Source organism: Protomyctophum bolini, assembly GCF_963924005.1.
Source record: "Protomyctophum bolini genome assembly, chromosome: 20".
NCBI classification, from domain to species: domain Eukaryota; kingdom Metazoa; phylum Chordata; class Actinopteri; order Myctophiformes; family Myctophidae; genus Protomyctophum; species Protomyctophum bolini.
Genome location: NC_137881.1, coordinates 36,286,631 through 36,302,624, shown reverse-complemented (window position 1 = coordinate 36,302,624; position 15,994 = coordinate 36,286,631). Strand labels below are relative to the sequence as shown.

The window sequence follows — 15,994 nt, the reverse complement described above, 5'->3', positions numbered from 1 at the left end:
ATGGACATCTACTGTGAAGAATACAGTGACAAGAATTGCTTCATTTTACATTCTTCATACCAAACTATTACTAGAGCATGATAGGAGTATTAAAGCTGCTATCTATCTAATAATTTAGCGATCGCTCGTTCGCAGTCTATTTCGCTCGGTCGCTGTCTTTCTGTCAGAATACTTCCTTAGCCTAGAGCAAGACAGCTGCTCGCTTCCAGCGCCTCCTCACAACGCCACGTTTTTTAAATCACAGCTAAAACATGCATGCATGTTTGCTGCTTCCTTTCATCGAGATGGTGTATTTATTATTCTACACTGACATTTAATGTAATTTATTTAAATCATTTCATTCATTTTCGTTCATTGTTTTTGCTCTTGTACTATTTTCTTTGCTCTGTGTCATGAATGTATTTTCTATTCAGGCAAAAAGGTTCAAATCCGGGGTAGAATAGGAAAGTTACATAAGGTTTCTGCGTTTGTGTGAACACAAACTTGCTTGTGATTGGCTGATCACCCCATAGTGGTGATTTGATTGTCTGAGCAAAGAATATATTGGAGATAAAAGTGAGGGCAGAAAAGTGAAGATGCCAAAAGTGATTGTGGTGATCAAACCCTTTACGTGTACAGTTTGTGAAAAAGGCTTTAGTCAGAATTGCAATCAAAAAACACACATGAAGACATGTCTAGAAGACGAAAAGCTGTTAAATGATGGGTGTTTTTTCTTCAAATACGGCATTATGTTGACACTTATTGTCAATTATCAGCAGTTTTGTCCAGCTAGATACATTAAACATGACGGACTATACATTTTTGAATACATTGTCAACTTGTAAAATGGCCTGCATGCTGACAGGCCAGTTTATTGTTCTTGCTATTATTTTCATTGCTCTGTGTCCTGAATGTGTTTTCTATTAGGCAATAAGGTTCAAATCCAGGGTAGAATAGAACATTTGCTTAATGTTTGATATAAAACATATTGAGTTCCCTTGTTGTTGGGAGCAGTGATTGGCCAGTTTTGTTCTATTGTTCCAATGTTGTGTAACGCCCCCCTGACTCTGATTGGAGCATCAGGGTCCCCTGTTAGTATTTAACAAGAGTTTGTTCTGCTTGGAGTCACTTTAAACTCTGCTAGTTGTTAAGAGCTGAACATCTCCTTTCTGCACTAGCTTTGTTTTGGATATACTTCAACTTTAGTACTTCATTGTACTTCATTTGCTCTTTAAAAAAATCTAGTATCAATTTATGTGGGCAAGTTTTGAGTTATGGCTTTACTACAAACACTGAAGTCCTTGGTCAACCAGAGACTATCTGCTGCGGCTGAAGAGATATTTGGGATTGTTGGAAGAATTCTAACAGAGTACGAGGATGAAGCTTTCCAAATCAAGCAAGAAACTGACCGACAACGCATTCTACTGGATATGGTTTTACAACCAATCGTCAAACTACACAGAGCAGGTTGGTAAAACCTTTACTACGTTAACCTTTACTATGTTAACTGTTAAAGGCTTGAACATGTTTTAACACGGTAACTCTTCCAACTGCATCAATCCATTCATGTTAGGGTTAAACTTGCACTCAAAAACATTATCTGTGGATATATCTGATAGGAATAGGTTGTAGCTAATAGCTAATAATAAATTATATTTGAGAAACAAGGAGAGGCTTGTTTTAGAAATTGAGGTAAGAAACAATAATTTGTGTGACACTTCACACTGGAATCAAGACAACATTGGGACAGATATGGAACTAACAGCAGAAGTTTCGTGTAATAATGTGTTTCTATTCTGTATCTTCTGTCTAGACTCCATACACCTCCTTGTGTGTAAAGATGAGGTATTCCCTGAGCAGCAGGAGAGGGAGAGAACTTCCAGTCTGATCAAAGACGAACCAGAGTCTCCACAGATTAAAGATGAACAGCAGGAGAGAACCTCCAGTCTGATCAAAGAGGAACCAGAGTCTCCACCGATTAAAGATGAACAGGAGGAGAGAACCTCCAGTCTGATCAAAGAGGAACCATCATCTCCACAGATGGAGGAAAAGGGTGAGCTATTTCAAGAGGAGGATGGTGGATCAACAGAGACATTACTATCAGTGAAACATGAATATGATGAAAACATGCAAACAGAACCTGAAGCCAGCACCTCATCTAAACACATGGAAACAAAAGCTGATGTAGAGGACTGTGGAACATCACAACCAACTAGTGATGATCAGCTCATCTCTTCACACTGTTCTGAATCTGACATCACTGAAGACAGTGATGAGTGGGATGAGACCATGGATGACCAGTCAGGTTTAAACACACAGCAATTGCACAATACACAACACATGGGAGGAAATAGTTTGTCTTTGAGCAACAAGCTGCTCCATGACCTCAAATCACCCAAACAAAGTCCCTCTACGAGGAGTCAAATAGGTAAGAAATGTTTTAGTTGTGCAGATTGTGGTAAAATGTTTCATCGCAAGGACCATCTGAAGAAGCACACAATGATTCATTCAGGGGAAAAGCCATTTGTTTGTACAGTTTGTGGCACAGGCTTTGGTCGAAAGGATAATCTAAAATTACACATGAGGACCCACACAGGGGAAAAGCCCTTTACGTGTACAGTTTGTGGCAAGGGCTGTATTCATAATGGGGCATTAAATGTACACATGAGGACTCATACAGGGGAAAAACCCTATACATGTACAGTTTGTGGCAAGGGCTGTATTCAAACGGCTGATCTAAAAAGACACATGAGGACTCATACAGGGGAAAAGCCCTTTGTGTGTACAGTTTGTAAAAAAGGCTTTAGTCTGCATGGGAATCTAAAAACACACATGAAGACTCACAAAGAGGAACAAAGCTGTTAAATGATTAGTGCTTTTATGAGGGGCGCTATCCCCTCCTATGCCCAGCTTCCCAGGTTTGTAAAGGAAATAGTTTGTCTTTGAGCAACAAGCTGCTCCATGACCTCAAACCACCAACACAAAGTCACTCCACTAGGAGTCAAATAGACAAGAAATGTTTTAGTTGTGCAGATTGTGGTAAAATGTTTAATCGCAAGGACCATCTGAAGACTCACACAATGATTCATTCAGGGGAAAGGCCATTTGTTTGTACAGTCTGCGGAAAGGGCGGTCAAAGAAAGGACACTCTAAAATCTCATATGATGACTCATACAGAGGAAAAACCCTATATGTGTACATTTTGTGGCACAGGCTTTAGTCGAAAGCATAGTCTAAAATTACACATGAGGACCCACACAGGGGAAAAGCCCTTTACGTGTACAGTTTGTGGCAAGGGCTGTATTCATAATGGGTCATTAAATATACACATGAGGACCCACACAGGGGAATAGCCCTTTACGTGTACAGTTTGTGGCAAGGGCTGTATTCATGAAGGTGCATTAAATGTACACATGAGGACTCATACAGGGGGAAAACCCTTTACTTTTACAGTTTGTGGCAAGGGCTGCAGTCAAAAGGTTAGTCTAAAAGTACACATGAGGACTCATACAGGGGAAAACCCCTTTACGTGTACAGTTTGTGGCAAGGGCTTTAGTCATAATTGCAATTTAAAAACACACATGAAGACATGTCATAAAGAGAGAGATTAAAATGTCCTATTCCTATTTGTCCTATTTGTTTAGATTTTCTTTATAGAATAGTTGTCTTCATAGAATGCATTGTAATAGAGAATATTTACTCTGTCATACCTTACTGTCTGTAAAAAAAAAAATCTTCAAAAAAGGTTTGACAGCTACAGATCCTTTATGTGTGTTCATTACAAGAAGCTCATCACAACTGTGAACAATACAGTGACAAGAATGGCATCATTTTACATGATTCATACCAAACTGCTACTAGAGCATGATAGGAATATTAATTGTACAGTGAACATGATAGGAGTAAGTCTTATTATCACAGTGTGCATACTGTCCATGTACTACATCTAGCGTATAATAATAAATGCTTCATGTTCTAACCGTTTTTTTTAAGGATGGTGACACATTCCATAGTCATGGTGGTAAAACTATGACAGAATAATAGTAGTTGTGGACATAATAAGTTGATATGTTATCTGACAATTGATATGAATGAAACATGTCTTTCAGATTGACCAGTTACTCTTGATGGACGATTAAGTCAGTTGTGTGTACAGTAGATTTGTCTTTACATGTAAGGTGCTACTGTCAATACCAGTTATAACACAAATCAATGTATTGTTATTGTTAACACTGACGCACACACAGGTTTGTATATATCAATCAATCAATCAATCTTTATTTATATAGCACATTTTTCAGGCAGCGAGTGCAGTTCAAAGTGCTTTACAGTAAGAACAAAAAAAGTAATAATAATAAAAATAATATATATATATATATATATATATATATATATATATACACATATACATACATGTATATATATAAATACACATACACATACACAAATATACACATGTACATATCACACAAAGAGCAAAACAAAGCAGGAAAGCATCGACTATAAAGTAATAAAAACAATAGTATAAAAAGGAGAGACTAATCACAGGAAAAGGACATGATCTAGGAGGTAAAAGCGATGCTAAAAAGGTGTGTTTTAAGATTTCGCTTAAAAATGTCAACAGATTCAGAGAACCGTAGATCCCTTGGCAGGCTGTTCCAGAGCACAGGGGCGTAGTAGCTAAAGGCGGCTTCACCATATTTTTTTGTTTTTGGGGTCTCAGGTATCTCTAGGAGACCAGCACTCGATGAACGAAGTGGTCTGCCTGGCACATATTTAGGAAGCATTTCTGAAAAATAAATAGGTGCATTTCCATTTAGTGTTTTAAAAACAAGTAAAATAATTTTAAAATCTATTCTAAAATGTATAGGCAACCAGTGCAGGGACTTTAAAATTGGTGTAATGTTTGCTCTGCGTTTGGTTTTTGTCAGCACGCGGGCAGCTGCGTTTTGGACCAGTTGTAACCGACCAATGGATTTTTTGGGTAAGCCAGACAGGAGAGCGTTGCAATAGTCAAGCCTGCTGGTGATGAAACAGTGTATGAGTTTTTCGGTGTCATTTTGGGACAGAAATGGTCGGACTTTGGCAATGTTTCTCAGATGGTAAAATGATATTTTGGTGGTGTTTCTAATATGAGCCTCCATGTTCAGGTCACTGTCAAAAATAACACCAAGGTTTTTCACCTGGTCCTTGGTGTGAAATGCTTTTGTTTTAAGGTATGCAGATAATTTGTCTCTTTCGGCCTTGGCACCGACAAGGAGGATTTCGGTTTTTCCTTCATTTAATTGAAGGAAATTTTCTGACATCCATATTTTTATGTCAGTAATACATTTTATGAGGGTGTCAATTTGGGTAAGGTCACCTGGGGATATGGAAATGTATAATTGGGTATCATCGGCATAGCTGTGGAAGTGTATATTATGTTTTCTGATAACTGAGCCAAGTGGTAGCATATAAAGATTGAAGAGGATGGGGCCTAAAATAGAGCCCTGGGGGACACCGCACGTCAACTCAACAGTGTCGGAGGAGAAATCGCCAAGTGTTACTCGGTAATCACGAGCAGTCAGGTAGGACCTGAACCACTCGAGAGCTGTTCCTGAGAGGCCAACACAGTTTTTGAGTCTGTCCAGAAGGATGTCGTAATCGACTGTGTCAAATGCTGCACTCAAGTCCAGAAGAACAAGGACGGAGAGGTTTTTTGCATCAGTGTTTATTCTGAGGTCATTTAGTACTTTGACTAAAGCTGTCTCTGTACTATGGTTTGCTCTGAAACCAGATTGGAAAATCTCTAGCATTTCGTTGTTGTTTAAAAATGAGATTAATTGATTAAAAACTAGTTTTTACTTAAAAACGGGAGGTTGGATATGGGCCGATAATTGCTGGGAACCAGATAATCCAGTGTTTTCTTTTTGAGGATGGGTTTTACTAAGGCGCTTTTGAGTGACCCAGGGAAAATACCGGTAAGCAGGGATTTATTAATTAATTCTAATAACTCCCCAGATAGGCAGTTAAAAACTGTTTTAAAAAAGCTAGTGGGGATAGGGTCAAGGGAACAAGTAGAGGACTTAAGAGCCCTTACAACTTTGCTAACAGTTTCAGTGTCTACTGGGGTGAACTGGGATAAAGTGCTTCTGAAAAGTGCAGGGGACCTTATGGCAGTGTTTGCTGTCCTTATCTTGGCAATATCCATACGTATGGAAGTGACCTTTTCCTTAAAATAGGCTGAGAACTCGTTTGTTTTTTCCTGTGTTGCAAGGTCATTTGTGGTTTGTGGAGGGGGGTTTATTAGACCATCAATAGTGGAGAAAAGTATCTTTGGGTTGTGCAGGTTTTTTTGGATGAGGTCAGAGAAGTAAGATCCCCTGGCTTGTCTGATGGTCTTGTTATATAAGATCTGTTGTTCTCGTAAAATTTCAAAGTGAACCTGTAGTCTTGTCTTTCTCCATCTGCGTTCTGCTTTGCGGCAGTTTTGTTTCTCTTCAATTACGTTTTAATTTTTTCTCCATGGTGATTTTTCTTTGGGGGGGACCTTCTTAAGTCTGACAGGCGCAATAAAATCAAGGGTAGACCTTAGCTTGGTATTAAAAACAGAAACCAGTTCATCTACTGATGAGGGGCGTGTATAAGGGGTTTGTACATTATTAAAGTGGTCAATAAATTTGTCAGCTGCATCTGAGTCTAGGTGTCGCTTTTTCACCAGGCGGTTTGTATTGCACTGTGGTACTGGTAGGCATACCGAGAATTCAATGAGGGAGTGGTCTGAGAAAGCGACTTTCGTGATTGATAGAATATTTACTGTGAGGCCCCGTGTAATGACCAGATCAAGGGTGTGGCCACGGTCATGGGTTGGGCCACTCACATGTTGAGCGAAACCCATGTCCGACAATAGAGTGATTAGATTATTAGCCTGTATATCAGCTTCATTGTCTATGTGGAAATTAAAATCTCCACTGATGATTGTCATATCGTAGTTTGTGTTAATTATGGATAGGAGTTCGGCAAATTCTGTTAGGAAAAGAGGGCAGTTTTTCTTTGGAGGTCTATATAAAGTTAAGGTTAGGACAGGGGACTGGCAGTTTAATATAGAGGCATGATATTCAAAAGAAATAAATGTATCAAAGGAAATACTCTTACTATTTAGAGCAGTGCTGCATATGGAGGCTGTCCCCCCACCTGTCTTTCCCTGCCTCATAGAATATGAAAATGCATAATTAGCAGGGGATGCTTCAATAAGGGCAGCAGGAGCGTTTGAATATAGCCATGTTTCAGTGATAAATATACAGTCTAAGTTATGCTCTGAAATTATGTCGTTGACTAGAAATGTTTTGTCCTGATTTAAAGACCTAGTATTTAACAGCGCCATTTTTAGATCTTTAGTATTATGACATAAGGGTGATTTCAGAGAAAAGGGTACTAATGTGACAGTTATTAAATTTGAGGGAGTTTTTGCACACTTTGACATAGAAATATTTAGCTGTCTATGTGTTATTATTGTTTTAATATTTAGTGTGGTAATTGTTGTGTTACAAACTGCAACTGAAAGTGAGGATGTTGGTCCAAGCCCAGTGGAAATGAGGCTGGGAATGGAGGCGGAACTATTGGTATTGGAGCTGGGACCAAGGGGACGTCAGTCCGTGACGGAAATCACGGAAGTGTCAGGACTGGACTGTGTTGTTGTTGTTGTCGAGTAGGGTGAATGATGATGGCGGAGGCTAACAGTTATGTTTGTGGCCAGTGCTTGACTTCCCCGGCTACTCGGGTGTAAACCGTCTTTGTAGTAGAAAGAAGGACGGTGCAAAAAAAGATTGAAGTTGTCAATGTAACCAATGTCATACATGCGACAGAGACGCTGCAGCCAGGCACTCATACTGGCGAGTCTGGTGAACTGCATATCACTACGGCCAAAAGTTGGGATGGGACCGGAGAGGAAAAATGACATTTTAGAGCGGCGTAAAAGATCAATCAGATGAAGAAATTGATCTTTTGTCACCTCCGATTGGTGAAGGGCCGTGTTATTTGTTCCGACATGGACTATAACATGTTTTATGGTGGATGGGAGGGACGGCAGCAGTTCTTGGAGCGCTTTGGTGATTGTATTTATCGTGGCACCGGGGATGCAGACTGTGGAAACATTAAAGAAACGAACCCGTTTTATGATGGAATCACCAATGAGGAGCGTGGTTGGATTAAAGAGTGGACGAGGGGGCTGAGTGGATTGAGTGGATTTTGGGGGCATCAGGGCTGGAGCCTCTGTGATGGGGGAGGGGGGAGGTGAGGAGAGCGTGGATCCAAGTGTTACTGGTGCCTCTGCATCAGGCTGTACTTGGTCCTGGGCATGAGATTTGTCCGATGATGGGGCAGTCTGGTGAGCTGAGAGACCCCCAGAGAGCCTGGACTCGGTGGACCGCCTATTTACGGCAGATGATAACATCTGTAGGCGCGCAGATGTGTGCGACCCCCTGTTTGCCATCTCGGTAGACTGTTTGGCTATTTCTACAGGCACGGGGGTATTTTGCCCAGGGAGCATGGGGAAGTCCTGTTCTCCCAGCATGGCGAAACTATTACTGGTGGAGATTTGGAAATCATGACGGGATTTATTTACAACGGATTGTAATTTTTTCCCCTTATTTCGAGGAGCTATTTCCCAGGGGCCATCCAGGCCAGGAGTGGAGCAGAACTGACGTTGTACTTTGGGCTTAGTTCCACACAGGGCCCAGTGGTTGGACTCCATTTGGACAGTGATGTCCAGGTCCCGCCTGACCCTCGTTGGGGCGGCGGGTCTTGTGCGCACCAACATCGGGACAGTGACGTCCAGGTCACCCGCTGTTTCAGGGGACGCAGCCGCGGATGAGTCTATTTCCAGGGCAGGTGGGACAACATCAGGACATATGGAATCTAATAGTAGCTCATCATCTTTGATTTGGTGAAGGATGGTGATTCTTCCCTCCAGTTCAGCAACTCTTTGAGATAGATGGAGGCAGCTGTCGCAGTTTGAAGGTGAGGTAAGCGGAGGCATGGTGGTGGTGCTGGGGAAGAAAAAGAGCTTTGGCCAGTAAAGGTGTAACGGAAATGTATAGGTGATGTAAGCAGGGTGAGAGGTATAGGTAGACGGCCAGGCAGCACAGTAGAGCAAACGTCACAGCACAGCAAACGTACCCGCAAGGGCTACACGACGGTAGCCCACAGCGAGAGTTAAGCACAAATCATATGGCACGACAGGTCCTGACTGGAACGGAACTCACCGGCGTAGGCCCAGTGACTGGGCCTACTGCGTTGTATCCGCTTCTATGACTTGATGGTTCCTTCTCGGTGATGGCGTGTGGCTCTGGTGCTGGAAGGCTGCTCGGCTGGCTGCCAGCCAACGCCCAGCAGGTTAGCTGTCAAACTAGCACTGGGCGGCTGGTGTCTATCCAGGCCGAGGTCGTTCGCATAAGGCAATAACCGGACTTTTAATCTATGCATCGATAGCGTAAGACAAGTATATTAAGAGGCTGTGGTCTGACAAGATTGATAAAATAAAGTCTACATTTGTTTAAAAGTGACCGGCGTCAGAGGAGCTGCTGTCAAACGCTGCTGTCAGACGCTCACGCATGCGCATATACATATACAGTTTGTGAAAAAGACTTAAAGTTCTACTGTCTCCGACCACCAAACTTTTCGTCGGAAAGATCAGACTTAAATTTGACGTGACGTCATGTTGTAGTTGTACCGGAGCTTTCCGACGAAAAGTTTGATGGTCGGAGACAGTATGACTAAAATTACACATGAGGACCCACACAGTTTGTGGCAAGGGCTGTATTCATAATGGGTCATTAAATATACACATGAGGACCCACACAGGGGAATAGCCCTTTACGTGTACAGTTTGTGGCAAGGGCTGTATTCATGAAGGTGCATTAAATGTACACATGAGGACTCATACAGGGGGAAAACCCTTTACGTTTACAGTTTGTGGCAAGGGCTGCAGTCAAAAGGTTAGTCTAAAAGTACACATGAGGACTCATACAGGGGAAAACCCCTTTACGTGTACAGTTTGTGGCAAGGGCTTTAGTCATAATTGCAATTTAAAAACACACATGAAGACATGTCATAAAGAGAGAGATTAAAATGTCCTATTCCTATTTGTCCTATTTGTTTAGATTTTCTTTATAGAATAGTTGTCTTCATAGAATGCATTGTAATAGAGAATATTTACTCTGTCATACCTTACTGTCTGTAAAAAAAAAAATCTTCAAAAAAGGTTTGACAGCTACAGATCCTTTATGTGTGTTCATTACAAGAAGCTCATCACAACTGTGAACAATACAGTGACAAGAATGGCATCATTTTACATGATTCATACCAAACTGCTACTAGAGCATGATAGGAATATTAATTGTACAGTGAACATGATAGGAGTAAGTCTTATTATCACAGTGTGCATACTGTCCATGTACTATATCTAGCGTATAATAATAAATGCTTCATGTTCTAACCGTTTTGTTTAAGGATGGTGACACATTCCATAGTCATGGTGGTAAAACTATGACAGAATAATAGTAGTTGTGGACATAATAAGTTGATATGTTATCTGACAATTGATATTAATGAAACATGTCTTTCAGATTGACCAGTTACTCTTGATGGACGATTAAGTCAGTTGTGTGTACAGTAGATTTGTCTTTACATGTAAGGTGCTACTGTCAATACCAGTTATAACACAAATCAATGTATTGTTATTGTTAACACTGACGCACACACAGGTTTGTATATACTCATGAGGACTTCAATAATTTTAAACGTTTATCTCAAAATATTTTTTCTTGTGAGGAGGATACCAGTGAAATGCATGCTGGGACGGACACAGATTAATACTGGGACACACAGGGAAAACAACTCAGACCCTGATACTACAGCTACTCTTGCGTGAAGAGACGAAATGTTTTTATAATCGTCATGGTTATGACAATGTTTTTATACAACACATTTTTTTTCACACTAAACCCAAGCGGTTTAGGTTCTAAACACTTATTTGTAACACTAATTCCATTATTATTTCTAGTCGTAGGCTATGGTAATTCCACCCTTATCTACCTTGGTTGTGAATGTTGTGGAATGTTTTGGAGGATATAGGCTATGTCCCATTGCAAATGGACAGGTGATAATGGGTTAGGGTGTGTAATCCTATTGCTGAATGGAAGGATGGGCCAACCGATTTGCATGTGATCCTTTTAGTATAAGTAGAGTGCATATAGCCTACCTAAGATCGGAATCATTTGCATTCAAATTACTTAGACTGGAAAATACTTAGCATCCCTGCGACAACATCTGAAAGGGGACAAAACCAACTCAAGCTATTTGTCACCCCTAATTCTCTCATGGTCAAATCTAAATTTCACACATGTTTAAAATGGCAGGATGGGATAAATAATCTCTCCATGATTATATTTCCTCTCTACTGCTGCCATGTACAGAAAGATATTTCACCAGCATACTTTCTTCCTGTTTTGATGACATGAGTGAAACATTTAAAATGTGTTCTCAGCTTCTAGATCATGGATTTAACCAATCCAAATACATTAATTATTCTCCACTGACATTTAATGTAATTTATTTAAATAATTTCATTCATTTTCGTTCATTGTTTTTGCTCTTGTACTATTTTCTTTGCTCTGTGTCATGAATGTATTTTCTATTCAGGCAAAAAGGTTCAAATCCGGGGTAGAATAGGAAAGTTACATAAGGTTTCTGCGTTTGTGTGAACACAAACTTGCTTGTGATTGGCTGATCACCCCCTAGTGGTGATTTGATTGTCTGAGCAAAGAATATATTGGAGATAAAAGTGAGGGCAGAAAAGTGAAGATGCCAAAAGTGATTGTGGTGATCAAACCCTTTACGTGTACAGTTTGTGAAAAAGGCTTTAGTCAGAATTGCAATCAAAAAACACACATGAAGACATGTCTAGAAGACGAAAAGCTGTTAAATGATGGGTGTTTTTTCTTCAAATACGGCATTATGTTGACACTTATTGTCAATTATCAGCAGTTTTGTCCAGCTAGATACATTAAACATGACGGACTATACATTTTTGAATACATTGTCAACTTGTAAAATGGCCTGCATGCTGACAGGCCAGTTTATTGTTCTTCCTATTATTTTCATTGCTCTGTGTCCTGAATGTGTTTTCTATTAGGCAATAAGGTTCAAATCCAGGGTAGAATAGAACATTTGCTTAATGTTTGACATAAAACATATTGAGTTCCCTTGTTGTTGGGAGCAGTGATTGGCCAGTTTTGTTCTATTGTTCTAATGTTGTGTAACGCCCCCCTGACTCTGATTGGAGAATCAGGGTCCCCTGTTAGTATTTAACAAGAGTTTGTTCTGCTTGGAGTCACTTTAAACTCTGCTAGTTGTTAAGAGCTGAACATCTCCTTTCTGCACTAGCTTTGTTTTGGATATACTTCAACTTTAGTACTTCATTGTACTTCATTTGCTCTTTAAAAAAATCTAGTATCAATTTATGTGGGCAAGTTTTGAGTTATGGCTTTACTACAAACACTGAAGTCCTTGGTCAACCAGAGACTATCTGCTGCGGCTGAAGAGATATTTGGGATTGTTGGAAGAATTCTAACAGAGTACGAGGATGAAGCTTTCCAAATCAAGCAAGAAACTGACCGACAACGCATTCTACTGGATATGGTTTTACAACCAATCGTCAAACTACACAGAGCAGGTTGGTAAAACCTTTACTACGTTAACCTTTACTATGTTAACTGTTAAAGGCTTGAACATGTTTTAACACGGTAACTCTTCCAACTGCATCAATCCATTCATGTTAGGGTTAAACTTGCACTCAAAAACATTATCTGTGGATATATCTGATAGGAATAGGTTGTAGCTAATAGCTAATAATAAATTATATTTGAGAAACAAGGAGAGGCTTGTTTTAGAAATTGAGGTAAGAAACAATAATTTGTGTGACACTTCACACTGGAATCAAGACAACATTGGGACAGATATGGAACTAACAGCAGAAGTTTCGTGTAATAATGTGTTTCTATTCTGTATCTTCTGTCTAGACTCCATACACCTCCTTGTGTGTAAAGATGAGGTATTCCCTGAGCAGCAGGAGAGGGAGAGAACTTCCAGTCTGATCAAAGACGAACCAGAGTCTCCACAGATTAAAGATGAACAGCAGGAGAGAACCTCCAGTCTGATCAAAGAGGAACCAGAGTCTCCACCGATTAAAGATGAACAGGAGGAGAGAACCTCCAGTCTGATCAAAGAGGAACCATCATCTCCACAGATGGAGGAAAGGGATGAGCTATTTCAAGAGGAGGATGGTGGATCAACAGAGACATTACTATCAGTGAAACATGAATATGATGAAAACATGCAAACAGAACCTGAAGCCAGCACCTCATCTAAACACATGGAAACAAAAGCTGATGTAGAGGACTGTGGAACATCACGACCGACTAGTGATGATCAGCTCATCTCTTCACACTGTTCTGAATCTGACATCACTGAAGACAGTGATGAGTGGGATGAGACCATGGATGACCAGTCAGGTTTAAACACACAGCAATTGCACAATACACAACACATGGGAGGAAATAGTTTGTCTTTGAGCAACAAGCTGCTCCATGACCTCAAATCACCCAAACAAAGTCCCTCTACGAGGAGTCAAATAGGTAAGAAATGTTTTAGTTGTGCAGATTGTGGTAAAATGTTTCATCGCAAGGACCATCTGAAGAAGCACACAATGATTCATTCAGGGGAAAAGCCATTTGTTTGTACAGTTTGTGGCACAGGCTTTGGTCGAAAGGATAATCTAAAATTACACATGAGGACCCACACAGGGGAAAAGCCCTTTACGTGTACAGTTTGTGGCAAGGGCTGTATTCATAATGGGGCATTAAATGTACACATGAGGACTCATACAGGGGAAAAACCCTATACATGTACAGTTTGTGGCAAGGGCTGTATTCAAACGGCTGATCTAAAAAGACACATGAGGACTCATACAGGGGAAAAGCCCTTTGTGTGTACAGTTTGTAAAAAAGGCTTTAGTCTGCATGGGAATCTAAAAACACACATGAAGACTCACAAAGAGGAACAAAGCTGTTAAATGATTAGTGCTTTTATGAGGGTCGCTATCCCCTCCTATGCCCAGCTTCCCAGGTTTGTAAAGCAAATAGTTTGTCTTTGAGCAACAAGCTGCTCCATGACCTCAAACCACCAACACAAAGTCACTCCACTAGGAGTCAAATAGACAAGAAATGTTTTAGTTGTGCAGATTGTGGTAAAATGTTTAATCGCAAGGACCATCTGAAGACGGACACAATGATTCATTCAGGGGAAAGGCCATTTGTTTGTACAGTCTGCGGAAAGGGCTGTCAAAGAAAGGACACTCTAAAATCTCATATGATGACTCATACAGAGGAAAAACCCTATATGTGTACATTTTGTGGCACAGGCTTTAGTCGAAAGCATAGTCTAAAATTACACATGAGGACCCACACAGGGGAAAAGCCCTTTACGTGTACAGTTTGTGGCAAGGGCTGTATTCATAATGGGTCATTAAATATACACATGAGGACCCACACAGGGGAATAGCCCTTTACGTGTACAGTTTGTGGCAAGGGCTGTATTCAAACGGCTGATCTAAAAAGACACATGAGGACTCATACAGGGGAAAAGCCCTTTGTGTGTACAGTTTGTAAAAAAGGCTTTTAGTCTGCATGGGAATCTAAAAACACACATGAAGACTCACAAAGAGGAACAAAGCTGTTAAATGATTAGTGCTTTTATGAGGGGCGCTATCCCCTCCTATGCCCAGCTTCCCAGGTTTGTAAAGGAAATAGTTTGTCTTTGAGCAACAAGCTGCTCCATGACCTCAAACCACCAACACAAAGTCACTCCACTAGGAGTCAAATAGACAAGAAATGTTTTAGTTGTGCAGATTGTGGTAAAATGTTTAATCGCAAGGACCATCTTTTTTCTCCACACTAAACCCAAGCGGTTTAGGTTCTAAACACTTATTTGTAACACTAATTCCATTATTATTTCTAGGCTTGGCTATGGGAATTACACCCTTATCTACCTTGGTTGTGGAGGATATATGTCCCATTGCAAATGGAAAGGTGATAATGGGTTAGGGTGTGTAACCCTATTGCTGAATGGAAGGATGGGCCAACCAATTTGCATGGGATCCTTTTAGTATAAGTAGAGTGCATATAGCCTACCTAAGATCGGAATAATTTGCATTAAAATGACTTAGACTGGAAAAAACTTAGCATCCCTGCGACAACATCTGAAAGGTGTCATGTACAGAAATATATTTCACCGGCATACTTTCTTCCTGTTTTGATGACATGAGTGAAACATTTAAAATGTGTTCTCAGCTTCTAGATCATGGATTGAACCAATAAAAATAAATTAATGAATGAATGAACCCTCTAGCTGTTATTTTAAATCACAGCTAAAACATGCATGCATGTTTGCTGCTTCCTTTCATCGAGATGGTGTAATTATTATTCTACACTGACATTTAATGTAATTTATTTAAATCATTTCATTCATTTTCGTTCATTGTTTTTGCTCTTGTACTATTTTCTTTGCTCTGTGTCATGAATGTATTTTCTATTCAGGCAAAAAGGTTCAAATCCGGGGTAGAATAGGAAAGTTACATAAGGTTTCTGCGTTTGTGTGAACACAAACTTGCTTGTGATTGGCTGATCACCCCCTAGTGGTGATTTGATTGTCTGAGCAAAGAATATATTGGAGATAAAAGTGAGGGCAGAAAAGTGAAGATGCCAAAAGTGATTGTGGTGATCAAACCCTTTACGTGTACAGTTTGTGAAAAAGGCTTTAGTCAGAATTGCAATCAAAAAACACACATGAAGACATGTCTAGAAGACGAAAAGCTGTTAAATGATGGGTGTTTTTTCTTCAAATACGGCATTATGTTGACACTTATTGTCAATTATCAGCAGTTTTGTCCAGCTAGATACATTAAACATGACGGACTATA

At 40.2% G+C, this 15,994-nt stretch overlaps 1 protein-coding gene across 1 annotated transcript in view; it reads right to left on the bottom strand.

Moving 5' to 3' along the window:
• LOC308335359 (reelin-like) overlaps positions 1 to 8,995 on the bottom strand; it is a gene marked incomplete at both ends in the record, with an annotated part of 109,364 nt that extends 100,369 nt beyond the window's left edge. The window contains 1 exon segment of the mRNA XM_080792378.1: positions 8,662 to 8,995. Coding sequence (XP_080648504.1) covers positions 8,662 to 8,995 — 334 coding nt within the window.
• Between the last annotated feature and the right edge of the window lie 6,999 nt (positions 8,996 to 15,994).